We start from the raw sequence: 27,090 nt of genomic DNA on the forward strand, positions 1-27,090 counted from the left end.
GAGAGGAGAGGAAGTTACTTGAGCAAACAAGACGTAACTGATACACTCAGCAGAAAGCCACACTTATATGAAGGATTCTACAAAGCTGGTTGGCTAACTACAACTTCATGATTGTAAAGAATTGGAATGCGGACCCAAAGCTAGCATTACCTTGGGCGATTATTTAGCTCCTTTATAGCCATGCATTGCCCACCTGTGTCTGACTCCAAATTCTTTGACTGGAATACATTAACTTGCCAGAAAGTAACCTCCTACCAACCCAAAAGATAAAGCTGGCATCAGAAAACATAAGAAACCTATAACACAGACGTTCTGAAAGTATAACAAAGTAAAAACAGAATTCTAGGCCTTTAGGCCCAGGCTTGGGAATGTGGCCTTTGTAAAGGTATGCTAATCATAAAACAGATAGCGACATTCCTCTACCCACCCGCTTCCTGGGTTCAAAGAGTGCTCATTCAAAGAAAGTCACCCTGACCATTGCCATATACAAATGTGCTTTTGTTAGGGGCTCTTAGAAACTGTTTTGAAAAATAACCCTCACAATTACCAGGTATTCCTCGTGACTCTTGTAACTTTGCACTTCCTTGTGACTCTTAACTGGTATTTTTGTTATTTTCCAACAATGCCCTTCCCACCTCCTTGAGTTGTGGTTTCTTCCTTTAAATACCCCCTTACTCAGCTACTCGGGGCGCCACGGTCCTCTACCCCTTCGTGGTGTATGACCGTGGGCCCGAGAGCGCTCTTGAATAAAAATCCTCTTGCATTTTGCAACAGGCCCGTTTCTTGTGGGTGATTTTGGGGTGTCGCCTCTCCTGAGTCAGAACGTGGGGGAGTCCTCACGTTGTGGGTCTTTCATTTCTTACTTTGTTACCTGAGGTCCGAAACAAAGTATTTGTTAAATCCTTTGGAATGTACAAACTATTAGCTTCCACCAACATGAAGGCTAAAAATGTCTCCAGCAATTTCCCCTCATTGTTCTAACCCACCTACCTGTTGGTACCCATCCTTGTATTTTAAAAATACTTACTTTATGGATTTTGTTACTATTAAAAAAACTGTCACCACGTATGAACATAGTTTTTAAACCATAGTCACTCATATTTGTCTCCAGACTAAGCTATCCCTCACTCCCTTTAAGGTCAAAGCTGTGTTTTTATATCAGCACAACAACCACATGCCTCTGCTCTAATGGTCCAAAGAGCCAAACACGCATCTTTGACCTCATCTCCCAACCTCTTGGCAACACCCATGTAGGCCAAAGTTTCACTTTGTTGCTGCTCCTGGGTTTCATTATGTCCCTTAGGGAACCAGGGGCACTTTACAGCAGCTAAACAACAACTATGGCTGCTTTGCTCAAGTAACGGGGACTGCACGGGTGGCCGAGGGAAGTTTGGAAGTAATAGAGGGGGTGGTGGGAGCTGGCGGTGAGTGGTAACAGAGAGTGACGGCAGCAGCTGCAACACCAGTGAGGACAGCAAAATGGAGCAGTAGCAAACAATAGCCGCGGCTGTGGTCATAGCAAGAGAGGCAGCCAGAGCAGAAATCATACAGTGGGGCTAAAGAGTGAGAGTAAGGAATTAAGGCTGACGGAGAGAAGGCTGTAAAGAGCTTGAAGAGTTCCACAGAGCTGTCAGGACTTGGGAGTCAAGGGGCTCAGACACACCACATGCAGGAACTGTTAACACTGGTGCAGTGTGAGGCTGTGGGGTTCTGACACTCTAACCCTATAGAAGAGCTGTAACACTTGTCACTGTAGGACTAAGGGTCCCATAACCTTAAGCTTACACAGATAATGACACTAGAGGGTGCAAATGGCTGCTGTTAATGCTGTGTGCTGCCATGAACTCAAGGGTAGCCTAAGCTAAGGGATACAAAAGCCACCACAAAGCAGACAGTTCTTGAAGAGCTTCCTCTTGCCTCTAACCAGTTAGAGCAAAGGACTTCTGCCTGCTGAATGGCAATGCTAATCTATTGGAAGGTGTTAGTGGTGCTACAGCAGGTAGAGATCAATGTTAGCTGTACATGTTTGTGGGGACTCAGGTACAGGGCTAAACAGACCCTGTCTCTGAGAAGCTGCTAGCTGACAGAGGAGGCTAACCAACAAGTCAGTATCCACGGAGTCTGGAAAGCAAAGTTCATGTGTGGTGGGGGTGGGGGTGGTGAAGAGACAGGGAAGCTAGTGATTCACTGTGGCACCTCTGACCTCAAAGGTATGGCAAGAGCTCAGTGACGTGATTTAAAGAGAGTTGATTTGTGCCTTTTCTCAAAAGTTGCACCATCTTTTCTATTATCTGATAAGACAAATTAGAGGGCACAATGTCTCTTTTGAATATCTTCACTCCTGGGAGGAGGTGATGAAATGGCTTAGCTGTTAAGGACACATGCTGCTCTGTTGGATGCTGATGGTGCATGCCTTTAATCTTGGCCTTGGTGGAGCAGAGGCAGGCAGATCTCCAAGTTTGAGGCCAGCCTGGTTTATAGAGTGAGTTCCAGGACAGCTAGGACCACTCAGAACAACTCTGTCTCGAAAAGACAAACAAAAACCCCCCACAAAAGAAAAGAACATTTGAAACTCAATCATGTAGACTGGGGCTCAGAGTCCAACATCAATAGCTAGCAGCTTCAAAACACTAGTCATTGGCTCCAAGGGATTGGATGTCCCCTTCTGTCCATGTCCATGTTCATACACATACACACATTTGCCCACATACACACACATACTCACACATGCACACACAGACACACACACGCACACACACACACACACACACACACACACACAAAAGCACACATATTTGAATGAAAATACCTTCACTCCTCCCAGTGCATTTCTACATATGTGGAGGTAGTGATCCCCCAGTTGCTTCCTCCTAAGTGCTGGGATTACGTGTCTTACCACACCATCTTTTAGTTCCTATTTCACTGAAATGTGTCGTGAGGGTATGAAAGAGACCCAAGAAACTTGTAGGCTTAGGCTTGGAGCAAAGTTGGGGAATCCAGAAGCCACTGCCTGGGGAAGAGGAGAAGCCATCTATTGCTATGGCTGATGTCCTGGCAGATGATGCAGATGTATTATGGGAAACTATCCCACTGAAGTGGGTGTCTGTTACTCTGCCCACGGCTCTCACCCCCAGCACCACACACAGTCCATCTCCCTTTTCAACCCTAACCCCTGGCCTTCTTCCTCCACCCACTGAATCCTGCCACATGGTCTTTGGTTCTCCAAACCAAAGGGCAACTCCAGCCTTAGGGCTTTCCTCCTGGGTTACACATTTCCAGCTCTTCTCGCCCATTTGGAGTTAGTTAAAATGTGCCTCCCCAGGCAGGGCTCCATGCACCAACTAAATAACCACCCCCAGACACTTCTCCCACTGTTGTGTGTGTCTTCTTATACCCAATTTTGTTTGTTTCCAGTCCCCTCCTTCATGAAGGGACACCATTAACTTGCAGCATTAAGGCACTAGGATCCTTTGTGTCACATAGGAGCTCACCAAGGTTAGGAAGTACAGCAGAACTACAGAGCACAGAGATGCCTTGCAATAAGTTCTGGTAGAAGCAGGTCCTAGCCTCCAGGGGTAAAGAAACCAGCAAGATCGAGGATAGACTGAGGTCTGAGTTACTTCCTGACTAGAACCCAGGGTGGTAGTGGTGGTGAGGATTTATTTCTGTCTGCCCTCGGAGGATGCCACTGGGCAAGCTAGTAACACATTCTTCCTTGGATCTCATTATTTCTCGGCCAGAGATAAGAGTTCCACTTAACTGCTGCCCTCCAGCTCCTTCGCCTTTTTAAAATAAATGGACTGTATTTCTGTCCCTAGTGCACCCCTGTGACCACCGAACTGACATCTGTGGTTTGGCACTAAGTATTTCTTTTCTTTTTCCTTTTTAAAGATTTATTTATTTATTATATGTCAGTACACTGTAGTTGTCTTCAGACACACCAGAAGAGGGCATCAGATCTCATTACAGATGGTTGTGAGCCATCATGTGGTTGCTGGGATTTGAACTCACGACCTTCAAAAGGGCAGTCAATGCTCTTAACCACTGAGCCATCTCTCCAGCCCAACTATTTGCTTTCTTTTCCTTCTTTTTATCTCTCGTTTTGGATCCTGGCCAAAAGCCCAGCCATACCTTCCCCAACACTCTGGGCTTTCTCATGGTTCTATGTCTTCCATGTTTAAAGACATGGCTTCCCACTTCCCTCTTCCCACCTTGTGTTTTCCTAGCAATTGGAGCAATCCAGGTAAGGAGCCTGCACAAACATGTCTGTATGTTTTCACCAATGAGCTAATGCCAAGCCCTGCAGCAAGCCCTCTTAACAGATGCTTTATGTGAAGTTCCCTGTGGTCCCCAGCTCATCAGATAAGCTGTCATCAGTCAGGCCATGCACGGCCAGGTTGCAATGCTCTCCTATTCCCAGAGAAGCTCTTCTGACTCCCGACAGCTTCTCTTTTCAGCTTGATAACCTTATGGATTGAATGGTTGGGTTTACAGTGGGGTTCTCCCTCCACGGGTTCACACCAGGAACATTCATCATGACTAAAAGGTTTCAAACTGTGTGTGTGTGTGTTTATCTTACAGCCCAGCACTCTTTTGAGCTGCCCACTGCTGCACAGGAGTTTACAACTAGGAAGCTGGTGTGGGTGGTCCTGGCAGGGCTGTCGCTAGCCATGGTTGGTGCTAAATCCTCACCCCATTTTCTCACTGAGTGATATGGTGACTGTTCCCCATCACTTTCCTGGGAATCTTGAACTAATTTTGGAGGTGTGGTGGTGACAGGGAAGGTATGTTGAGAGACAAGTGACTAGAGTGTGGGAATAAACTGTGACAATGTACAGTCAAGTGTGTTGTCACATACCTGAATACCAGTGGGGTCTGTGGGCAGGGCTCCTGTAGACACTGCCAGGTCACTGTCCCTTGAGTTATGTTCTCACCCCAGCTCCCTTGGAGCTGTGTGCCTCCGCCCTTGGAGCTTCTTTTTGGCAGTCATATCAGGAAGTAGCTAACGAGGCAAACCTGTTCTTTCCTGTAACATGAAACCCTTCCAACTTTAGTGGTCTGCCCCTAAGGACATCAACTTTAGGTTCTCCTCTCACCTGGACCATCCTGCAGTCTCATTGTCTCCTGGGTTCAACACAGAGATGTCCAATGAGTTCTCTGTCATACACAGGCTTAGGAGTGTCCTAAGAACCAGGAAGGGGGCCTCAGAGTTGCAAAGAAGCTGGAGAACATAGGCAAATGTCACCAAGAGATCTGAAGTAAACCAGGCCAGAGCTGAGAAAGACTGATTGATTTGACAAGATCTTGTTATGTCAGCCTGCCTGCTTTGAAACTTGTGCTCCTCCTACCTAGTGCTGGCATTGCCAGAAACATCACCATCAAACTGAATTGGGGCAAGTCTTTAACCCAGTTACCGTAGAACTAAATAGAGAGTGGAGCAATGGGATCCAAACTTGCTGAGCCTGCCCTGAGAAGAAGAGATGGGCAGAGGCAGAGAACTGGAGAACTGTTAGAGAAGAAGCAGGGTAGGGAGAGAGAGAGAGAGAGCATGCACGCTGGAAGGGAGGGGTCTGGACCACGCTCTCTAAGTGTCCTCTACATGCTTAGCTACTGAGACACGACACTTATCCTCCATGGAACTGCCAGTCAATGGTTCTCTTCCCACCCATCCGGCTCCATGGCCACAGCCATTGTCTTGGGGCCCCAGCTCACCAGTACCTCTGACCCTTCCTCCTGCCCTCACAACTGCTTGACAATGTCTCCTCTAGTCCTTACTCCTGGAAGGAGATGGAATGAGAATCAAATGGAGTTAATTTATGTCAACAAACTCCCAACAAAACAGAGTCAGGAGACCTGGGCATGAATCTAGGTAATGTTTGCCTCTTAACAAAATCACAGCACGGCACAAATATCCTTCCCCAAGGACGCTGACCCAACAACTGCTACCAGCCTCAGAGGGACACCACCCATTTTGTCTGTCCTTGGGGGTAAGAACCCACTTTCCCAAAGAGCCCATAGAACAATCCTTATACCCCTGTTCTGCTCCTATGCCTATGAGCCATCACATAGCCCAGATAACAATGCCATTGTTGCTGAGGAAAACCTTAATTTTAGGGAGTCAATCTCCCCACAGTTCATCTAAACTGATAATTCCCAAGGAAGCAATGTTTTCCTCATGTTAACACAGGAATCTGACTTATTAGCTGTGCTTGGACAGAACTTGTGAGATACATATGAATTCTGTAGTGAGTGAATTCTGTAATGAGGAAACCTTGTTTCTCTCTGGCTTTGGAAAAACAATAGCATGCATGCTTGCAGGCCATTCTGAGCAGCCCTGTGAACTCAAGGACTCCTTGCAATGACAGAGTTCAGGTTGTAAATGCCGGTGGAGACTGACTGCCCATTCAGACTCTTCAGAAAGGCAGAAGACAATCTTACCAGCTGTTCAGGCACTATGAAGGTGACTGGGTAGGAGTGCTTCTCTGTTTCCGGAAACTTCTAGGCTAGACTAGAGCAAGGCATCCAGGGTTGGTGGCTGCTGTCTTCTGCCTTTGCTGCCAGGTTCCCCTGCTTGGTGGTGGGAGGCCCTGTGACAACTGCACCCCAGGTGAGAAGGATGCATTTGTTCTTGGTTTATCTGAGTTTATTTGGTGACTGTTTATGGTGGGAGCAATCATATTCCTTAGGCTGCCCTCCCTTCAGTCATTTCCCTTTGCTATTATTATTATTAATAATTATTAGTACTATTATTAGTAATAATAATAATAATTGTATAGTGTGTGCAGGCACTAATGTACCAGGGAATGTTCCTGGAGATTGAAGGACCTCTTTCTGGAGTCAGTCCTCTCCATTATGAGTTCATGACCCATGTGCAGGACTCCCTACTTTCCAATAGGAAAGCCCCACTGACACCTGTGACTGCAAGTGTGTTCTGAGTCAGAGCCATAAATGCAGTAATTGCTGCGGACAAAGTAGTTATGCAGTAAGGCAAGCAGCTCCCAGCCTTAGCTGGCAGCGGCAGAGTCCACTTGTGTCTGATCCCAATGCCTTAAGTCTGTCTCTGAAACGGAATTCAGCATCTTTCTCTGGCCCTAACTCCATTATCCATCATTTTAGTCCTTTTCAAAGGTATCAGCTGTACCCATGCAGGCACACATTTCCTCTCAGCTGTACCACAATGATGAAAGTCCTGGCTGGACAAGCAGATATTTGCTCAGAAACTCCTAGCCAGGGGTGCGCTGAGCAGTTCTGTAGTGACTTTGGGAATCTGCCAACTCGAGCACTATTTAGGAGTGCCTAGCAAGGAAGCCATCTGGAAAATTAGGAGCAATTCTGAGTAAAGTGCATCTTAATGGATCCGCGGTCCAACTCTCCTGGAAGTGCTCCCAGAGCCACGAGAGGCCTGGACCTAAACACGACAGCTCTGACCGAAGGCGGTTTCTGAATAAGCCCGAAGCATCTAACCCGGGAGAAGGCAACCGGAATGAAATCCTTTAAACTCTAAACCCGGAACCGCATTTGAGCTGAGCTCTCGGAAGCGTCCGCGTTTCCCTGGCGACGGGGCGGCTCAGAATGATGACGCAAGGCTTCAGCCGGCAGCAACCCCAGTCAAGGGAGGGATGATGTCCGGGATGGGGCGGGGTGGGGCGGGGCGGCACCACCAGCTTGCTCCGCCCTCAGAAGTCAGGATATTCCTGATAAATAGTGTCCTCCAGACGCCGGGTTGACTAGGACCACGAATCCCAAGCTGGATCCGGGAGGTGAGGACGTGCCGGGCCCGGGAGATTCCAGACAGGAAGGGTTTGCAGGAGCTCAGGCTGGGGTGACTGCTGGCGTTTGCACTCTGCCTGACATCATACTCGCTAGCGGGAGAACGAACTGACCGCAGCTTTTTACAATCTGCTCGGCGGCCGGGAGGTATCCCAAGACAGAACAAAGTTAGCTTGTAAGTTGAATTTGTAGTGTCTGAGGACTGCTCCCTACTGTGCCCGGGCAGGACACTATTTATACTTCTCAAGTGCATTGTGGACTTAGCGAATTCTTAAGGAAGTGCGCTACCGCTGATCTACACCTGAAACCTTAGTTCTCCGTTTGAGTCTCAGTTGATCCGGCTGCCCTCGAACGCTATCCTCCTGACTCAGTCTTGGCATCATGGGTCAGTCCATTATGCCAACATAACACTGACTCTTAAAAGCGGGACCTAGAAGAGGAACAGAAACAAGGTCAGGTCATCTGCTACTTTGTTGTAAGACTGAAGCAGGAAGGAAATCCTTACCGTAAGGTCAGGTGGTACCAATCTCCCAGGTGTCCTGAAAGTTTCAGTCTGATAACACAATGTGTGATGTTAATGACTCTATGTTGGTTGGGTCTGGTCTGTAGGGGACATCCATATAGGACTTCAGACCAAAACTAGGGCCTCATAATTTTTTATTTTGAATAGACTAAAGGACTGGAGGAAAGTTGTGTCAGAACAGTGATAATGAAACTGTCATTTACCTCAGGAACATCACAAGTGCCTGATTTGAGTCCCAGGAACGTGGCAGACACTGCCCCGTGTGCAGAGTTATCGTTGCTTCTGAGAAACGGGGACAAAGCAGGTCGGTAAGTTCACAGAATTGGTAAACTGTATTATTGAGGCAGCTTGGCTCTGTGGGCTTTGTTTGTTTGATCTGCACCAGTGTGGCTGTGTTGGTAGCCTCATGTGGCTTGGGATCTTTGGGATCTAGACCAAAGCACCTTGCTCCTTTGCCATCGATGTTTTTAATTAAGAAGAAATTCACTTTCTCATTACCTATGAATCTGTGCCAGGGCAGGTGATTTTTGAGTATGAGAACTTTGTCCTCTCCACAGTTGTCACAAAAATGGTTCCTTCTCATTGAACTATTGTGGCATGCTAATTAAGAAGTGAGTGACCACTTGGGAGGCAGAGGCAGGTGGATTTCTGAGTTTGAGGCCAGCCTGGTCTACAAAGTGAGTTCTAAGACAGCCAGGGCTATACAGAGAAACCCTGTCTCAGGAAAAAAAAAAAAAAAAAAAAAAGAAGAAGAAGAAGAAGTGAGAGTGAGTGACAACATGCTCAAAGGTTCCTTTTTTACTCAGAGTCTCATGTAGCTCAAACTGCCTGTAATGTCTGATCCTCCTGCCTCTGCCTCAGAAGTATTTTGATTATGGTGTACATAGTGCCTGGTATGGGAGATATACATATACATATGTGTATACATATCCATGCATGACGTATATTTATATCATACATTTATTTTATGTGTTCACCTACGTGCATGTATATGACTCTATGGGTACAATACCCACAGAGGCCAGGAAAGGGTGGCATCCTTTAGTTGTGAGCTGTTATGTGGGGGGCTCGGAACCAAACCTAGGTCTTCTCCTAGAGCAGCCAGTGATCTTAACCACTGAGCCATCTCTCCAGCCCCCATAAATATGTTTGTTTTTTTAAAAAATGTGGGTGCACTAGTTACTATTCTTGTTGCTGTTACAAAACACTTGACAGAAGTTACTTAAGAAAGCTTTGTTTTAGCTCGCTGTGTGCACATGTGTGTGTATTTATGTGTGTATGTATGTGTGTGCATGTGCCTGTGTGTGTACCTCTCTGGGTATGTACAGCCAGAGGACATCTATCTGAATCAGCCCTCTCCTACCATACATGTAGATCAAATTCCATACATTAGCCTTGATGGCTAGCATTTATACCTACTGGTCTGTGTTGCACCCACACCCCCTTATACTTTTTAAAATTCTGTTTTATTCATTTATCCCCTGGGCAGAGGCTCACTCGTGTCATAGCATACGTGGTGGCTGGGGAGGTCATAGAACAAACTGGGAGAGTCGGTTCTCTCCTGCCATCATGTGGGGCCCCTGGAATTGAACTCAGGTCTCCGGGCTTGGCAGCAAGTGCCTTTATGGCTGAGCCATCTAGCCAGCCTCCCACCCTCTTTTTAAAACTTTACTTTGGAACTCCAGCCTATGGGATGATGTTCTCATGGTTAGCTTGGGTCTTCCCTCAGTTAAAGCTTTCTGGAAATTACCTCAGCTACACACAGAGATAAGTTTTCCTTTTCTCAAGACTCCATATGCAGTCAAGTTGTAAGGTTTGACCATCCCAGAAAGTGAAGGCAGAGGAGGCTGCTTGTGTTGCCCACCTTGCCTGAGGCTGTTCATGTTCTGTACACACTGAGGTGCTCACAGCCCCCACTGCTCATAGCTGACAATGGATTTATTACTTGTTGGCCTTATTTACCAGCCATTAGGTACTGGCTGGTTTTGCCAGAAGGCTGATTAAGTCAGGTAACTCATTTTTACCTTGAAGGTATTCCAAGTACTGGTGATTAAATTAACCTCGCTTCTCACAGGTGCCAAAACCTTGGCTCTCTGTCTGAGTAGTGGTTTTCAACCTTCCTAATGCTGCGCCCCTTTAATACAGTTCCTCATGTTGTGGTGACCCCCAACCACAATATTTTTTTCATAACTGTAAGTTTGCTACTGTTATGAATCATAATGTAAATATCCGTGCTTTCTGGTTATCTTAGGAGACCTCTATAAAAGGGTTGTATGATTCCCAGAGGGCTTGAGACCCACAGGTTGAGAACCATTGGTCTAGAGGATGGTCTTGAATATCTTTCTTAAACTGGGGAAGGATCGTGTGATGGTTTGTATGTGCTTGGCCCAGGGAGTGCACTATTGGAGGTATGGCCTTGTTGGAGTAGGTGTGTCACTGTGGGTGCAGGCCTAAGACCCTCGTCCTAGCTGCCTGGAAGACAGTCTTCTACTAGCAGCCTTCAGATGAAGATGTAGAAAACTCTCAGCTCTGCCTGCATCATGCCTGCCTAGATGCTGCCATGCTCCCACCTTGATGATAATAGACTGAACCTCTGAACCTAAGCCAGCCCCAGTTGAATGTTATTCTTTATAAGACTTGCCTTGGTCATGGTGTCTGCTTACAGCAGTAAAAACTCTAACTAAGACAGATTATTAGGAGCCATCCTTACTCACAGTGTAGTAGAATTGTCTGCATGAGAAGCAATGTGTTAGAAGCAAGAATTTGTAGCAAGCAGCAGTGCCTGACTCTGTTTCCCTAAGGGAAACAGACAGCTGTGACACTGGTCCCTGTTGCTGGTCTTGCTTCTTAGAGCCACTCCCAAGTCACGTGGCATCTCAAACCCAGTGTGAGGCATTTGTGTCTCTGCCCTCAGTGGTGGGTGCTAGCTTCATTGTTTGCTTAAATGTTTAATTTTGCATGTGTGGTGGCATGTATGTCCATGTGCTGCGTGTGTGCAGGAGCCCAAGGAGGTCCGAAGTTTTAAACCCCCTGGAACTGGAGACAATTGTAAGCCAATATGTGGGTGCTGAAAACCAAATCTGTATCCTCCGCTAGAGGATAAGCACTTTTAAACACCGGGCTGTGTCTCCAGCTTTGACTTCATTCTTCTAACCCTTACATTCCCCCTTTGCCTGGTGTCATTTTCCACTACAGCATATGTGGGTAACTGGTAGTTTGTCTGTATGGCCCTTTTCTGCTTACCAGCTCTGTGGGCTAACTCTCACTTGTGTGTTCCTTTAGTCCCTCTGGTTTGTGATAGGTGCCGATGTCCCCTCTGCTTCTTTCCTGGGAGCAGGTGGTGGGTGTTTTTCAGTCCCATCAGTCTTTATAAGGACATAATTTTTGTTCCTGGAGTTTCTGTCTGTTGTCCTTCTGTTGCTTTGCGTCCTTGTTCCCTTTCTCAGTTTTGACCGTTTCTTCTCTGGCCTTGGACTTAATGGCTCATGTTTCTGGGGGACAACCTGTTTGCCTTAGAGTTGGGGAGAGTCTTGTAGGACTTGGTCGGCAGAGGTGGGTGCTCAGCCCCGCCATGTACCTGCTGTCCCTGCCACATGGGAAGACATGGCTCAGCAGTTAAGAGCACTTCCGGAGGACTCAGATTCAGTTCTCCCTACCCACTCATGTGGCAGCTCACAACTCTCTCTAAGTCCAGTTTCAGAGGATCTGGTACCCTCATAGATAATACATGCAGGCAAAACACCAATGCACACTAAAAAAGAAAAAAACAAACAAGAACCAATCACCAGCACTGTGACTACAGCTGTCTTGCCCTAGACTAATTCAACAGTTACCTCAATGGATTCCAAAGGTCTTAGAGCCTCCTTGCCTGGATTTGGCTTTCAGACTATTGTTGGTTAGAGCAAAAGCCCGTTGCCTCTATTGCATGATGAATCAGATTTCTGGAAGCGGACTCAGTTTATTCAGAGAATTCCAGGACAGTGCTTTAGTGAGAAGGACTTACCTGCTCTGTGAGTGTTGAGTACAGATCAGCACAGGAACCTGTAAGTCACAGCTTCTGCGTCCAGTGGCCTGTGTCCAGGTAGAGATGGGGACATTGAGTGCTGAGAGTGGCCAGGTCCCAGAGGGACAGTTCCCTTCTCTGGGCACAGTGACCCATTAGAACTTGAACTTCCTGCTCACACAAGCTCACACTATCCTCAGGCAGGCACTTGTAACAAAAGAGCGAGCCCCGGGCTGGCCTGCCTGTACCTACCAGGTTTATTACATCCTGTTTCCCTGGCCCTCTCTCCCACTCCATCCACAGATGGCTCAGCTCCGCCCTGTGTTGTCATTGCGGAAAGGGGGCCTGCCTCACCTCCCCTTTGGACACTGGTACCTCCAGGCTGATGCGCCACTGTCTGCGCTGCTGCTGTTGGCTTTGTAGCCCCCGGGTTTGTTCTTGTTCTGATGTTGTGCGGCTGTTCACGGAGGGTTTGGTTTTCTGTGCAGGTGACAGTACCATGGGATCCCTACCGGAAGAAAAAGACAGTGCTTTGTGGTCAGACACCCCCAAGGGCCCTCTTAGTGCCTACCGAGCAAGAGCCTCCTTCAACTCTGGGGAGCTGCTGCTCTTTTGGGACGGCCAGGATGTAATCCACTTCAAGGTAAGGGCTGCGTGCAGCCTGGTTGTGTCTCTGCTCCCTGACGTATATAGCCCAGTGGCCTTCCTGGCCCTGATGGTTCTGTAGGACAGTGTGGGTCTGTCTCCCCTTACCCCAGGATGGTCCCAGGATGCCAGGGGAATGAATGGACAGGACTCTGAAATCCCCATGTCTTTCCTTTCAGCTGGGATGAATGTCTTCATCTGGGGACTCCTGGGTCAGACTAGGGATTAGGCAGTCAGTGGTCCTGAGAGAAGCCAAACGCACCTTTGACTTTCAAGTCAGCACCCTGTGCTCTGTGTTTACAGAAAACCATCTTCTCAACTTTGGAGAATGACCCTCTCTTTGCCCGCTCGTACGGGGCCGACCTGCCCCTAGAGAAGCTACGAGAACTGAACTTCCTTCGCTGCAAGAGGGTCTTTGAGTATGGCTTCTTCAAAGTAGAGGAACTGCTAAAGAACCCCCTGAAGATTCTAGTGCTGATTAACTGCCTGGGCATGTACGACTGGTCCCTGGCCAACAAATGCGTCCTCCACATGTTGGTGAGTGTGTGGCAGAGGGCAGGGGACCCATGTCCACACAGGCCCACCACACACATCAGACACAAACCACAGCCCCGTGGCTCTTAAAATGTACAGCTTTTAAGATTCAGTGACAAGATCAGATTCTCAGCTTTTGGTGTAAATTTGCACCTGTGCATTCTCGGATTAAATATGTTTATTCAGAATGTACAGTCCAATAGGAAGAGGCGTGTGGGGTATGTGTGGGGTGTGTATAGAGTGTGTGTCGGAGGGTAGGTGTGGGGTATGCCTGCCCAGAGGCAGGAGCAGCAGCACCCACCTCTGACCCGTGTGTTACCTTTCAGGTTTTTGGAACCACAGTTTTCGTTTCTGGTTCTGAGAAGCATTTCAAGTACCTTGAGAAGATCTATAGCCTGGAGGTAAGTTGGCCATGTGAGCTGTGAGCCCAGTGCCTTCACCATACTTAGCCGTGGACAGGGCAGGCCACAGGAGAGACCTGAGGGTGGGGGCAGGCCCTGCTCATAGGAGGGCTCTCGGGCTGGTGTTTTTCCTTGCCCACCCTGCCTGCCTGTGGTCTTAGCTTTCCTGTCTGACTGAATACCCCTGTGGCCTCCTCTGACTATAAAGATTTTTGCAGCCTGTGCTCAACATAGCATAGGTTATGGCATCTATGCCAGTAGGTGGGAGTGGTATCCATGCGATGGGATGTCTCAGTCGTGCCATAGTCTGGCTGTGTAGGGAGGGAGAGGTGTGGCTGGGCTCCTGGCTTTAGTCCTCTAGGGCATAGAGGCAAGGTCCCTGTAGGATCACACACACAAGAACACACTTCTTACCTGGCATCTCTGTGTGCTTTGACATTTAGATTTTTGGCTGTTTTGCTCTCACCGAACTGAGTCATGGGAGTAATACCAAGGCCATGCGAACGACAGCTCACTATGATCCTGATACTCAGGTAAGTTCTGGATTCCCCTGGGCCCTGGGTGGATGGAACACAGGAAATGTAAACGAACAATAGTTAATCAAGAATGCTGTCCCCTTACACATTCTCATTAAAGAGGCCAACTGAAAGCATGCCTTGTACTGAGGCATAAAGTTTTTACCTTCCACACTGAGCAAATGGGTATGGGAACTCATAGAGAGTCAGATACTCTGTGGGTCTTGCTGCTCTTGTGGATCATTGGCTGATTCAGTCCGTGAGAGCAGAGGGAACAGAGATGGGGTTTCAGAAGCCTGTGAGTGTATTCAGTGAAAGACCACACTGGCACCAGCGATCAGGAGACAGAGCAACTTGTATTAGGATGATTCAAGGCTTATAAAGTTTTGGGGAACTGAGGCTAGGTGCCAGTGACCAGCCTCAGTTTGAGGAGTGGTCCCTGAGAGAAGCGATGTTTGAGAGCAGTGGAAAAAAAAATGTGAAGTCAATCCTGAGGTGCAAGCTGACAGCCTGTGATTTGCTCAAGACAACTTTCCAGAAAGCCCTCTACTTGAGGCAGCTGTCTCTTGCTAGAAAAAAAAAATCTAAAATCTCTCTGAATAACTCATCTCTTGCAGACAAAAAGGCCAGTCTTTTATTTACATATCAATTCAGTTGTTTACCCCAGGTTCCCCTTTGATTATTCTATGAATCAGCATTCCCTGACCCCAGACCCCTGATTCTTAGAAAAAGACAGCAATATATTAATTTTCCTTTTTCCCCCTTAACGTTGCAAATGAATTCAGAGATCTGCCTGCCTTTATAAGCACAGACAATAAGCTAGCTGGGTGGAATCTTGCTCTGAGATACCCATTCCTACCATGCCTGGGTCTAACCTTGCTCTCTCCCAGGCTGACCTTGAACTCAGGAATATGCCTGCCTTTGTAAGCACAAGCAATAAATTTAGCTGGGTGGGATCTTGCTCTTTAATCATTTCCTAAATGTCTTTTTAAAAATTATTTATTTATTTTTATGTATATGAGTACACAGTAGCTGTCTTCAGACACATCAGAAGAGGGCATCGGATCCCATTATGGATGTGAGACACCAAGTGGTTGCTGGGAATTGAACTCAGGACCTCTGGAAGAGCAGTCAGTGTTCTTAACCACTGAGCCATCTCACCAGCCCCCTAAATCTCTTTATCTCCTTTCTTAATATCTTTCTGACAAGTTGGCTCAGAGTGCAGCTGCCTTTGTTCTTTTAGGTTCATGAAGCTCCTTATACAATTCATATTGCATCCTTATATTTTGGATACTTGAGAAATTATATATTCTTGAACTTAGGTTTTTCAGAGTTCTTTCCCACAGCCTTAAGGGCAGTCCTGATGGTCACAGCATTCTACCATTTTGCTAAGACATTAGAAACACCCTTGCCTCCTGGACTTGTGCTGTCTCTGATTATCATGGTTAGTGTTGAATGGAGTGTGGAAGCCTCCTTCCCCCACTTGCCTGAGGACTATGTCCCTCTGCCACTTTCTGTCACATGCTGAGGGGGGAGGCTCACCTCTCCTGTTAACTGGTGTGTGATAGAGAGCTCTATGTTCAGAAAATTAAGCTCAGCGTTCAGCGCTTGCACACTGTCCATTTGTCCACGTGGCTGGCTGTGGACCCTGGCCTGGGCTGATGTAGTGGAGCTGGAGAGGACCATACAATGCAATCCTGCTAGGGCAGGACCACCATGCAGGCTGTCATACCTGTCAGCACATAGCCCCCCCCCCCCCCCGCCCCGAAACTTTCTTGCCTGCTTCTTGACAAAGACTTTTATCTTGGACTTTCTGATTCCTTGACCCTGTCTGCTCCCATTGTACTTTGGTGCCTGTGGCTTTTGTGGGACTTGTGGGAAGCCTGCACTGGCCTTTGGCCGCTGGCCGAGGACAGTGCCCCATGGCCTTACCTTAGGTTGGGGGGTGGGGGTGGGGGCAATTAATTGCTGACTCAGCAGAACTTGACCTTGCAGGCAGCATGCATTAGCAGTCAGAAGGGGATATGGCAAAAGGTCAAGCAGACTCTACTGGCAGTGTAGCCAGTATCAGACTCTATTGGTGACAGCCAGCTGTTCACTGTGTGGGACTGAACCTCACTTTCCATTTCCTCTGTAAGGTGATCCTGAAACAAACATAAAGTCAGCTTGGCCCACACAGGAAATACAGTGCTCAGTCCATTTTCACTGTTGGCTCCGAGGCTTGGAGCGCAGGGGTTGGCCTGCTGTGGAGGGAAAGCCATTCTCTGGTCCCCGCTGCTGATGGCAAGGATACTAATCTCCCCTTCACAGGAATTCATCTTACATTCCCCGGATTTCGAGGCTGCCAAATTTTGGGTGGGCAACCTGGGCAAGACGGCAACTCATGCGGTGGTGTTTGCCCAACTGTACATGCCAGACGGCCAGTGCCACGGGCTGCATTCCTTCCTGGTGCAGGTAAGACCTGGGCGGGGCTGGCGCGGATGGACAGTTAGCCTGTAGCCACATGCCCTGTCTGCCTTCGGGAGATGCTTGTACTGAGTCTCAGCTTCCTGCAGGCTTCCTGCAGCACGCTTTAGTTCCAGCCCGCAGGGACACAGTCCTGCTAGAGTCTCTGTGAGCGATGCACAGAGCTCCCAACAGGCCTGTCTTTACACAGGCACACATCTTTACACAGGACACCTCAGGGACACCGCACCATCCCCCTCCAGCTGATGCCTGTGCTGCCCTGCAGGGATATGCTTGAATATACATGCAGTCCCTGTGAGGGCCAGAAGAGGGCGTGAGATGCCCTAGAACCGGAAGCACTGCCAGTTGCCTGATGTCAGTGCTGGGAACCAAACCTGTGTTCTCCGCAGGAACTACTACTCCATCCCTCCGGCCACCACTGCTTGTGGGTTTTTGTCGGATCTTCTGAAAAACGCCGCCAACTGCTTTTACCCTGCTGGTTGTCCCTCCTATTTTAGCTCTCTGTTGCTGTGACAGAATCCCTAACACAACAGCCTCAAAGACAGAAAGGTCTGTTCTAGTTTAGCTTCTGACGGCTCAGTCCATAGTGTCCTGACTAGTGCTACTAGGGGCCTGAGGCAGCCCAGGTACCCTGGTGTGGCAGTCCAGATGTGGCAGCCCAGGTGTGGCTGAGTAAGCTGTGACTGGGGACAAAGTAAGAAGTAACAGAATGGACCAGTGTCTCAGTAGCCCCTTAAAGGACACGCTCTCAATGGCCTGATTTCCTCACACCCGTGCCCCACCTCCCCACGGCACTATTGGCTGAAGCCCAGACCTTTGACCTTGAGGACCAGGATCTAAACCTTGACACTTCCTGGTCGTCATCAGTCTCTCTCCAACTGTCTGGGTTTTATGGCATTTATTTTAAAAGGTTTAAGAGAAGTTTGTGTTTAAATTTTTACCTAGCTTTACTGCAGGATTTTTTAAAAAATTAAAAGATGCTTTATGGCTGAGTTTTAACCTCAATATTACATACATGTTTTTACTAAAAATTATATATTATATATATTTTTTCAATAAAAATCAGATACACAAAACAAAAGCTAGTAGCTCTTACAAAGAGCTAAGTTCCAAATGCTTAGATTCAACCCCCCACCCCCCGTCCCTGTTTTCTTCCCTTGCTTCTGGAGTTTGGACCCAAGGTCGCCCACATGCTAAGCACATACTGTACCCTGGGCTCTTCTCTCAGCCTCCAGATCTCCTCGCCTCAGTGCGTCTGGCCTCCAGACCTGTGTTGTCTGGGTGGGTCAGTGGCAGCTGTGGTCCTCGCTGTTGTCTATCACTTAGAATAACAGTATCTCTAGACACTGTCCTCAGCCCACTGATGGGGAGGGAGGCAGTGGGGCCTCTGCCTTCAGGTTGGCGATCCTGCTTTAATGTGGCATGAAACCTGCTTTTTCACAGTGCCCCTAGGTCAGGAGTCTACAACCAGTCGTGCCTGTGTTCCTGTAGGGAATGCTTAGTGGACACCCATTAGGGGAGATGAGATCGGCATAGCTTGCCCTGACTGTCTTTCCCACAGCACATATGTGCTCAGCTAATAGTGTCATAATACTGGGAGCCCACTGCAGGTCCTCTCTCTTAAGGTGTGAACAGTGTCACACCATAGCCAGAACTAAAACAGGGAAGCCACACGCTGCTAAACCTGCAGTCATGAATCAGGGTGCTCTCTGATAGCCCAGGAAACTCCATCTTACCTGCCCCAGCTCCTGGCTTCCCTCACTGGTAGCCATGCCATGCCAGCTTCTGCCCACCCCCGCCACCCCTCCTTTCTATTAAACTTCTCTTTTGTTAGGACTCTTACCATGGATTTATGGCACATCTAGGAATCAAGATGATCTTGTGTTGAGCTCTCTGCCCCATGACAGCTGCAGAGGTCTGTTTTCCACAGAAGGCCCCATCTCTAGACCTGGGCACATCACTTCAGGGGACCCAGTATGACTCAGAGCTATTCAGAGTCACCCCTGTCAGCTTGTCTGGACATGCTTTCTTGTGTGCTGACAGACTTACCTAGCCATTATTCCTGTGGCTCTGTGCAGATCCGTGACACGAAGACCCTGCTTCCCATGACGGGGGTGATGGTCGGTGACATTGGGAAGAAGCTGGGGCAGAATGGCCTGGATAATGGGTGAGTGTCATCGGCCTCACGAGACCAATGCTACCTCTTTGGGGCTCTGGGATTGTTCCTAAGCCACAGGCTGGAGTGGGCTGCTGGTGTCACACCCTCTCTGGAGTGCAGGCTCCTCAGGGCCTGGCATGGATGTGGCAGGTACCAGTGGGGTGCTTGTTTGAGCAGCAGCCATTGTGTGCTTAAGCCGCTGTTCCCAGAGGTTCGCCTTGCCCTCACACTCCACGGGTCTCTCAGGGTGTGACTCTCCCAGCTCTCAGGTCAGACTAGAGGTGCCCTCTGCTTCCTGGGGAGACCACAGGCTTGGAGGTGCCCGACAGTGTAGGGCTTTCCTTCCTCTGTGAGGACTCTTAGTGATCAGCCTTAGTGGTCTGCCATGGAACCAGCCATGATATCTGCTTAGAGTCCCCAAGTCAGTAATTGGCAAAGTTGCTGGACATGTGATAGTGAGCGAGGTGTTTTTGACTCATCCTAGAGCCGCTTGGGAACAGTGTTGACCTGCAGCACTGCGCACTGTGTACTCAGATGGGAGTGAAGACCTTGGGCTGGACCTTAACTGGGCTGAGGGCCCATGGTCAGCGGGCCACCTGCATGGCCTGAGGTTTATAGTGTACCAGGTGAAGGCCACCCAGCAGGGGAGGTCTCACTCTCATCTCTATTATTTCTTAGTCCAGCTTTCATGCTTACCCCTCAAGGGACCTGCTGAACAGCCTAGGTGGCCTTCCTGCCTTCCTCTGGGTCAGTGTGTGCAGGCTCCACCCAGCTCTAAGCTACCTGGCCTGGTGCACTTAGGCTCCTCTCTTCCAACGAGATAACTCACGACTATGGAAGTGGCCAAAATAGGGTGTTCCCAAGCATTGTGTGCTATGCTGAGTTAAGTATGTTTGCCCATCTCAGTTCTGTGTGTATTTGGGCTCTTAGAGTCACCTCAAGCAACTGCTGTTCCTCCAGAGAGAGAATCCTGACCCGGGCCAGGAGCTTCCCAGGCTCTGATGGACTCTTCTGTCTAGCATCACCAGAAGGCTGGGCAGGGCCAGGGGAAGTCTCAAGCCTCCTTAGTCTTCAGTCAGTAATAGCGTGGAGGGGGCTAGAAGCACCAATACCTAGCAGTCCGACCTTAAGGAGAAGGATCAGGGCTCAGAAATCACAGAGCTGCCATCTTCTCTGTTGAAGGGCTCTGTGTGCAGCCTGGCAGGTACCCTCAGCTTGTGCTGGTTGCTCATTAAAGCCATTAGAGTAAGTTTGGGACATCACAGAGAGCTTGTATTTGGCCCCATCACAGCAGCACCTGTCTTTAAAGAATGGATTGTCTCCTGGGATACATCGCCCAGGCACCAAGTCCCACTTACAGGAGCCCCAACTTGTAGGTGTAGCAAAGGCCTAGCTGAGAGTCACCATGGGCACACTGTGGGGCAGCCTGAATCGCTGTTCCAGAAAGCAGAGGCCAGGCTGATCTTGAGTTCTCAGACCTAAGGCTTTAAGCAGACTAAACGACTAAGCTTCTTGCCTGCACTGACCACAGGCAGCCAGCAGAGGGCGCCAGAGCTCCAGAGCTGAGTGGCTGCTCTGCCTCAGCTCCAGGAGCAGCATTGTAAGTTAGTGAACTTTTAGACTGGGGACAGGTTCTGAGTTAATTTTTGTTGTTTTGAAACCTGTCAGGACTGTTTAGGAATCCAGAGCAGAGTCAGCTGCATGGATCACTTTCAACCAAACGTTCTAATGATAAGGATCTTTCCCCGGGGACACTGAGCCCAACCTCAATGTGCCCACAGTACTTTTCATGATGAGGCCGGGCTTTGGGCCTGGGGAGTCCTCCTTGACAAGGCTGAGAGGGAGCCCCAGAATGAGCATCGGCACCAGGTGGGAATCGGCTGGTGGCTGCTGGAGGGGCCTCCAGGGAAGGAAGTTGCAGCAGGAGACTGGGGTGGGAGTTATTGCAACACACACTCTCCCTCTACATCCTTCCAACACGTCTGTCACATTCAATCCATATGCCTCAAGTTGTATACATAACCCGTGTCATCCACACTGCTTCCATACCACGTGCCTCGTCATACAGCTATCCCATGTCACTGTCCTGTAATTCATTTATAGACACACACATACCCTGAAGCCTCCGAAGGCTCCCCCGTTTATATACCCCCATATACATATACCTACTTGAACCTCTGAATGCCCCATGTCACACACACATCCCAAGCCACACGTGTGTGCAGATGCCTTGTGCTACACACTCCCTGTGTCTGTCACACTTTGCTGTACACACATCCCCTGATCCCCGGAGACCAAAATCATAGTGTGCCAAATAGCTCACCAGCTGGACCCAACTGACTGTTCTGTGGATATAAAAGTGACCCAAAGATGATCTGAGAGACTTACGCTAGAGCAGAGACTTGAGAAGCACAAGTGTGCTCAGACTCATTCTACCTCGGTGGCAAAGAAGGGTGAAGATTTTCCACTCCTTAAAAAGAGTGCTTTCCATTGACAACATTGTACTTGAAAAGCATTCCTTGGCTTTCAAGTAAACAGTTAGAGCACCTCGGTTTTGGCACCCAGGCTGGGTTTCCTTAAAAATGGGGCATTGTGTGCAGCCTGCAGGCTGGGTGTGGGCCACGTGGCCCCCAGACACAGTGTGCCGTTAGCTGGGTGTGCTGTGTTAAGATTCTGCCACCCCAAGGCTCTTGTGAGCCCTGTTATGTCGGTACTGGGAAGGGCTGCGGTGTCTTCTCCAGGAAATGGTCTTTGGGGGATGACTCTGTCACCTTGGAGGACCATTCTTCACCATCACCTCTGTTCCTGGTCACTAAGGGCTTGGTAGGGACCAGGTGCTGTGGACTTGTAAGAAAAATACGACAGCTCTAACAATCCGTGGGCAGGAGAGTGATTCACTGGGAAACAGGGACAATTGAGTGCTTACTCTGAATAGGGCTACCCTGGAGAGGGGTCTGCCTCTGCATCTTTGCAGGATGGACAGAAAATCCCATCACACCCACCTGGTGGTCCCGAGTAGGATGTGTCCCTTTTGAAATACTTCCGCTTTCCCCTGCTGTTTAATGAGCAACTCAAGTGGAGCCAGGCTGCTGTCAGCCGGAGCCTGCAGGAGGTCAGACTCAGGTGAGGAGCGAGGAGCCGCAGGATGTGGCAGCACAAGGTGGCTGCTGTCAACTGACTAGGCTGTCTGAGTTTGCATAGTGTTTTAGCCACTAGCCACACTGCCTATCGGAACCATTGAGACTTTTCAATGGTTTACTTTGCAGTTGACCTCGTTCAAGCTTCTTCCTTAATCCATTACAAAACCTCTTGGATTGTCAGTGCCCAGGGTCCATGCAACACCCGTTAGACCCTTTCCTAGCTGCTCGGGGAGAGACTGGACTACAGGCTCTTTGATTCCACTTAGCATTTTATTTGTTTGTTTGTTGTTTTTGTTTTTTTCAAGACAGGGTTTTACTGTGTAGCCCTGGCTGTTCTGGATGGAACTCACACTAGACCAGGCTGGCCTCAAACTTGTAAAGATCTACTGCCTCTGCCTCCCGAGTGTTGGGACTAAAGGTGTACTCTACCACAGCCAGCTTGACTTAGCGTTTGAAACCGCCGTCAGCTGACTGTAGCGCTCTGCACTGGGGCTCAGAGGTGCCTAGCTTTAGAACCAGCTCCTGTCCTCCTGTCAGCAGTGTGTGACCCTTGCTGTGCACAGGCAGGCGGTGGGCATGTGGAGCTTCTCTTTGCCAGCGACATGAGGGCACATCTGTCCCAGGAGATAAAGGGGGGGCAGTGATGGCCGTCAATGGCCCCATCACACTCACACCCTTGTTTTGGGGGGTGACGTTACCTTAAGCTGCTCTTGGGGAGAGGGAGAAAGCCCAGAGAGGCTCCTGGAGGGCTTGCATGATAGAAGCCCACCTTCTCTCCTGCACAGATTCGCCATGTTCAACAAAGTTCGAATTCCTCGCCAGAACCTGCTGGACAGGACTGGGAATATCACCTCTGAGGGCACTTACAACAGCCCCTTTAAGGTACCAGTGGGCTGTGGGCATTCGCAGGCAGAACTTCCCACGTGTCTGTTCCTGTGGTGTTGAAAACCACCCCAGGAGCAGCTGGCCCTGTGGCTACCACACAGCTCTCTTGGTTGGGTTTGGTGTCCTCAGCAGAGAAGGGACTTAGCCACAGTGCTGGTGGGCAAGCGTGGCCTGGGTCTGGCAGCATTTTCTGGCTATGCCTGGATATCCATGACTGCTTGGGCCAGGGGCTGCTCTCCCACAGCATACAGAGGAAAACTGTCTTCGATAGTATTGCTGTGATAGGACACCACGATCGAGGCGACTTACAAAAGGGAGTGTTTAAGTTGGAACGCGTGGTTTCAAAAGGTTAGAGTCTGAGGTGGCAGAGGGAAGGCGTGGCAGCAGGAGCAGCTTGGGGCTCACATCTTGACTCATAAGACAGAGAGGCACACTGGGCACAGTGAGAGTTTTTTGAAATCCCAAAGCCTGCCCCGCTTTGACACTTCTAGCAAGGCCATCCTTCCCAAACAGTTCCACTGACAGTATTCAAACACAGGAGCCAATGGGGGCCACTTTTTTTTTTTTTTTTTGGTTTTCAAGACAGGGTTTCTCTGTGTAGCCCTGGCTGTCCTGGAACTCACTTTGTAGACCAGGCTGGCCTCGAACTCAGAAATCCGCCTGCCTCTGCCTCTTGAGTGCTGGGATTAAAAGCGTGCGCCACTGCGCCCGGCTGGGGGCCACTTTCATTCATAGTCCCACAGAAGGGTCACGTGGGCTAACCAGTTGTGATTATAACTGAGAGTGTTAAGATTGTAGGTGGAGATGAACGATGGGGTAGCCCACAGTTCTGGAGTGGTGAGCACACAGACAGACAGCAGGGACCAGGAAGCAAGGACACCAGGCTGTCCCAGAGCCCCACAGAGCGGCCTGAGCCCAGCTTCTGTCAAACCTAGTGAAAGGCAGAATAGATGTGGAGTTGACACCGAAGGCTGGAACACAGCTCCCGGGAGCTCGGCAGCTGGGGTCCAAGGAGCCGATGCCCCAGATGAGTGCCTAGGGGACACAGAGTCCCATGCTGGAACACACTTGCCTCTGGTGCCCAACTAGGAAAAGGCAGGGCACAGCACCCTCAGGTGGCCCAAGAAGAAGAGCTTACCTTCTCAAAGCTCCTCCCTCCTTGGGCAGCTGGAAGCCCTCTCTTCCCAGTTCATCTGGGTGTATGCCTTCTTCTTTGGGACATTCTCTGAGTCTGCACAACATCTGACTGATGGGTGACACCCGTCTTTCTTCCCCAGGATGTCCGGCAGCGTTTGGGCGCATCATTGGGCAGCCTGTCCTCAGGACGCATCTCCATCATCAGCATGTCTGTGGTCAACCTGAAGCTGGCCGTGTCCATAGCCATCCGGTTCTCGGCCACACGGTGTCAGTTTGGACCCACGGATAAGGAAGAGATTCCTGTCCTTGAATATCCACTGCAGGTACTGGCCGTCTGCATCATCTTCTGCTTTGTGCTCCTTCTTGGCCCCCGGGAGTTGGTGAGAGATCTCAGGGACTGCCCTAAGAACAGGACAGTGGGCAAGAGAGCACCTTCCAGGCTCCAGGACCTTGGGGTGGCTTTAATTAAAGAGGTGTACTATACTCAAAAGGAGGTACATGGGAGGAGGAGAGCCAGGACGCTGGTGGCAGGAATGAGCCTGCTGAATGTGCAGATGAGGTCACCCTGCTTTGGCAGGGGAGACTGTTCTGGATCAGGCTACAGTCTTTGACTCGTCTGTCCCATCCCTAAGAAATGACCCCGAGGAAACCATTTCTGGAAGCAGCAAGTGAGCGCAGCCCTTTAAACACTATGGCATTTAAAGCAGCAGAAGGGACACCCAGCCTTGCACGCATCCTCAAAGGCAGCAAAGGGACATAGCATAGAGGCCATGGGTGGAAAGGGGCGTGCCAGCCACCTCCTGTGCTCCTCAGCCGGAGGAGCTCACTGCATGTCCTGCTCCGGTGCCCTTTGCAGCGAGAGGCAGTCACGGCCCCCCTTTATGGACACAAGGGAAGGTCACGTTGGTGACCTGGTTGCTATATCTGGCCTAGGCCTTGTGCCGAGTGCTGCATAAGTACTGCTTTCTGAGTGACAGTCAGAGGGAATGAGGCAGAATCACCCTTTCCTTCACTTCTGCCTCACGCTGGCAGTGAGCTCTTCCTGCTTAGGAAGTGAAACGTAGTCTCTCACCGTGCCTGGGTGGCTCATGCGCCCTGTTGTCATCCTTGTTCCTCATGGTGACAACATATGGACTACTCTGAGTGCCCAGGGTAATCCAATGGTTAAGCAGCTCCAACCCAAGTCCTCGCTGGTGCTGCCACTGCCTAAGGGGCTGCGTGCCGTGTGCTGATGAGTTGGCACGTGGCAACAACTGACAGCCATGGTGGGGGCTCACTGGGTCCCTTTCAGGCTCCACCTGTTTTCCTCCAACCCATTCATCTCTCCATCCATTTGTCACCCAGAAGTGGGTGTATGCCATGCGTCTCGGGTGCTAGTGTGTGAGTCCCCCCACCCCAGGGTGATTGGTCACCTTTCACAGGTTCTAGAAATACGGTGCCAGGGCTGAAGAGATGGCTTGGTGGTTTAAAGCACTCTCCTCTTCTCCCCTCCCTTCTCCTCTCCTCCCTTCTCCTCTCCTCTCCTCTCCTTTCCTCTCCTCTCCTCTCCTCTCCTCTCCTCTCCTCTCCTCTCCTCTCCTCTCCTCTCCTCTCCTCTCCTCTCCTCTCCTCTCCTCTCCTCTCCTCTCCTCTCCTCTTCCAGAGGACCTAGGTTTGATTCTCAGCACCCACATGGTACCTTACAACCATCTGTAACTTCAGCTCCTGGAGAATCTGACACTTTCTTGTGACCTCCCTGAACCCCAGGCACACAGGAAATGCATATATGTAATACATGCAGGCAAAACATTCATACACATTAAATAAATTATTATTTAAAAATAGCGCCTGTCTGGGACTACATTGGCACCAGGTATTCTTCATTCCTAAGGAAGCTGACTCCAGGTTCCCGTAGTCAGGCCCAGAGAGCCAGCCACTCTGGGTATCTGTTGTGTGTCTTGTTTCCCCCTAGCAATGGCGCATACTTCCGTACCTGGCGGCTGCCTATGCCTTGGACCACTTCTCTAAGACAATCTTCATGGACTTGATAGAGGTGCAGAGTGCCCGGCTCAGGGGAGACCACAGCGACCAGCAGGTGAGGCATCTGTGTTGCTCTTGCCAAGGTTGAGCAGCCCTGTTTCGGCACTGAGGCCGAACAAAAAGCAGCTGGCTGTGGGAACAGAGCCTGGGTGAATTCCTTTAGCTGTCCCCCAGCTTGGGGCTTGGGGCTTGCCCAATGACTTGCAGTTTGGGCTGTGTCCATCACCCCATATCTGGGGGATGTGCTGGCCGAGCAGAACTCCCAGCTCCTTCTGAGAGCGTTATGGTGTTCACACTCCGCATAGCCACCCTCAGAGGATGCCTCAGCTCTTCTTGTTGTTTCATAAACAACCCCATAGAGGCTTGAATCCTCTCTCTGAGTTGACAGCCCAGGATTTGTGCCAGAAGTGAGCACGCAGCTCCACCAGGTCAGCTGCTCTGCCCAAGGACATCCATTGCTGGCTTCTCTATAGGTAGCCTACAGGTTGGTGTTTGGCCTCTCCTTATGCTACCCACCCCAAGTGGAAATCAGATGTCAATCAAAAGGCATAGGTCTGGAAGCAGGTTAGTGCTGCAGACTGGGGCTGCGTACTCTGTCTTAAAGCAACTGACAGATGAGCTGCACTGAGATGCCTAGCGCAGATCTGGAACAAGGGCTGGAGCATCACACATGTTGGCACGGAGCCCTTGAGAGGAACAGGCTATTGAGGGATGCTGCTGAAATGAAGGGGCAAACATGCTTCCCCTAGCAGGTCTATGACCTGCCTGCTGACAACACAGTTCTCCTGTTTCTCTTCTTTCTGAAACCCTGTGGTGAAACCCAGCCAGTCACCATGCCAGCTGGAACTCTCCTTCCTTGAGACGGATACTGCTGGCTAAACGGATCGTGTTGTG

The 27,090-nt window shown here is 49.7% G+C and overlaps 1 protein-coding gene and 1 long non-coding RNA gene across 13 annotated transcripts in view; one reads left to right on the plus strand and one right to left on the minus strand.

Moving 5' to 3' along the window:
• Positions 1 to 5,852: 5,852 nt before the first annotated feature.
• On the minus strand, positions 5,853 to 13,389 carry 4931431C16Rik (RIKEN cDNA 4931431C16 gene). The gene is made up of 4 exons (NR_045807.1): positions 13,204 to 13,389; positions 12,672 to 12,804; positions 12,297 to 12,364; positions 5,853 to 8,200 (listed from the first exon to the last, which is right to left on the minus strand). It is a non-coding gene; the product is annotated as an RIKEN cDNA 4931431C16 gene (long non-coding RNA).
• Positions 7,607 to 27,090, plus strand: part of Acox3 (acyl-Coenzyme A oxidase 3, pristanoyl) — a 31,228-nt gene continuing 11,744 nt past the window's right edge. For 3 of the 12 annotated variants that reach the window (XM_006504199.4, XM_006504200.4, XM_017321179.2), the window contains exons 1-11: positions 7,672 to 7,760; positions 8,502 to 8,601; positions 12,785 to 12,939; positions 13,245 to 13,478; positions 13,802 to 13,876; positions 14,320 to 14,409; positions 16,702 to 16,845; positions 18,936 to 19,024; positions 22,941 to 23,037; positions 24,318 to 24,500; positions 26,129 to 26,251. In XM_006504199.4, coding sequence (XP_006504262.1) covers positions 12,796 to 12,939; positions 13,245 to 13,478; positions 13,802 to 13,876; positions 14,320 to 14,409; positions 16,702 to 16,845; positions 18,936 to 19,024; positions 22,941 to 23,037; positions 24,318 to 24,500; positions 26,129 to 26,251 — 1,179 coding nt within the window. In that variant the 5' untranslated portion in view covers positions 7,672 to 7,760; positions 8,502 to 8,601; positions 12,785 to 12,795. Of the gene's footprint in view, positions 8,223 to 8,501; positions 8,602 to 12,784; positions 12,940 to 13,244; positions 13,479 to 13,801; positions 13,877 to 14,319; positions 14,410 to 16,700; positions 16,846 to 18,935; positions 19,025 to 22,940; positions 23,038 to 24,317; positions 24,501 to 26,128; positions 26,252 to 27,090 lie in introns of those variants that run through there. The other 9 variants (NM_001357020.1, XM_011240801.3, XM_006504196.4 and 6 more) reach the window with 8 other exon arrangements.

This window comes from Mus musculus, chromosome 5 (genome assembly GCF_000001635.26).
Source record: "Mus musculus strain C57BL/6J chromosome 5, GRCm38.p6 C57BL/6J".
NCBI lineage: Eukaryota > Metazoa > Chordata > Mammalia > Rodentia > Muridae > Mus > Mus musculus.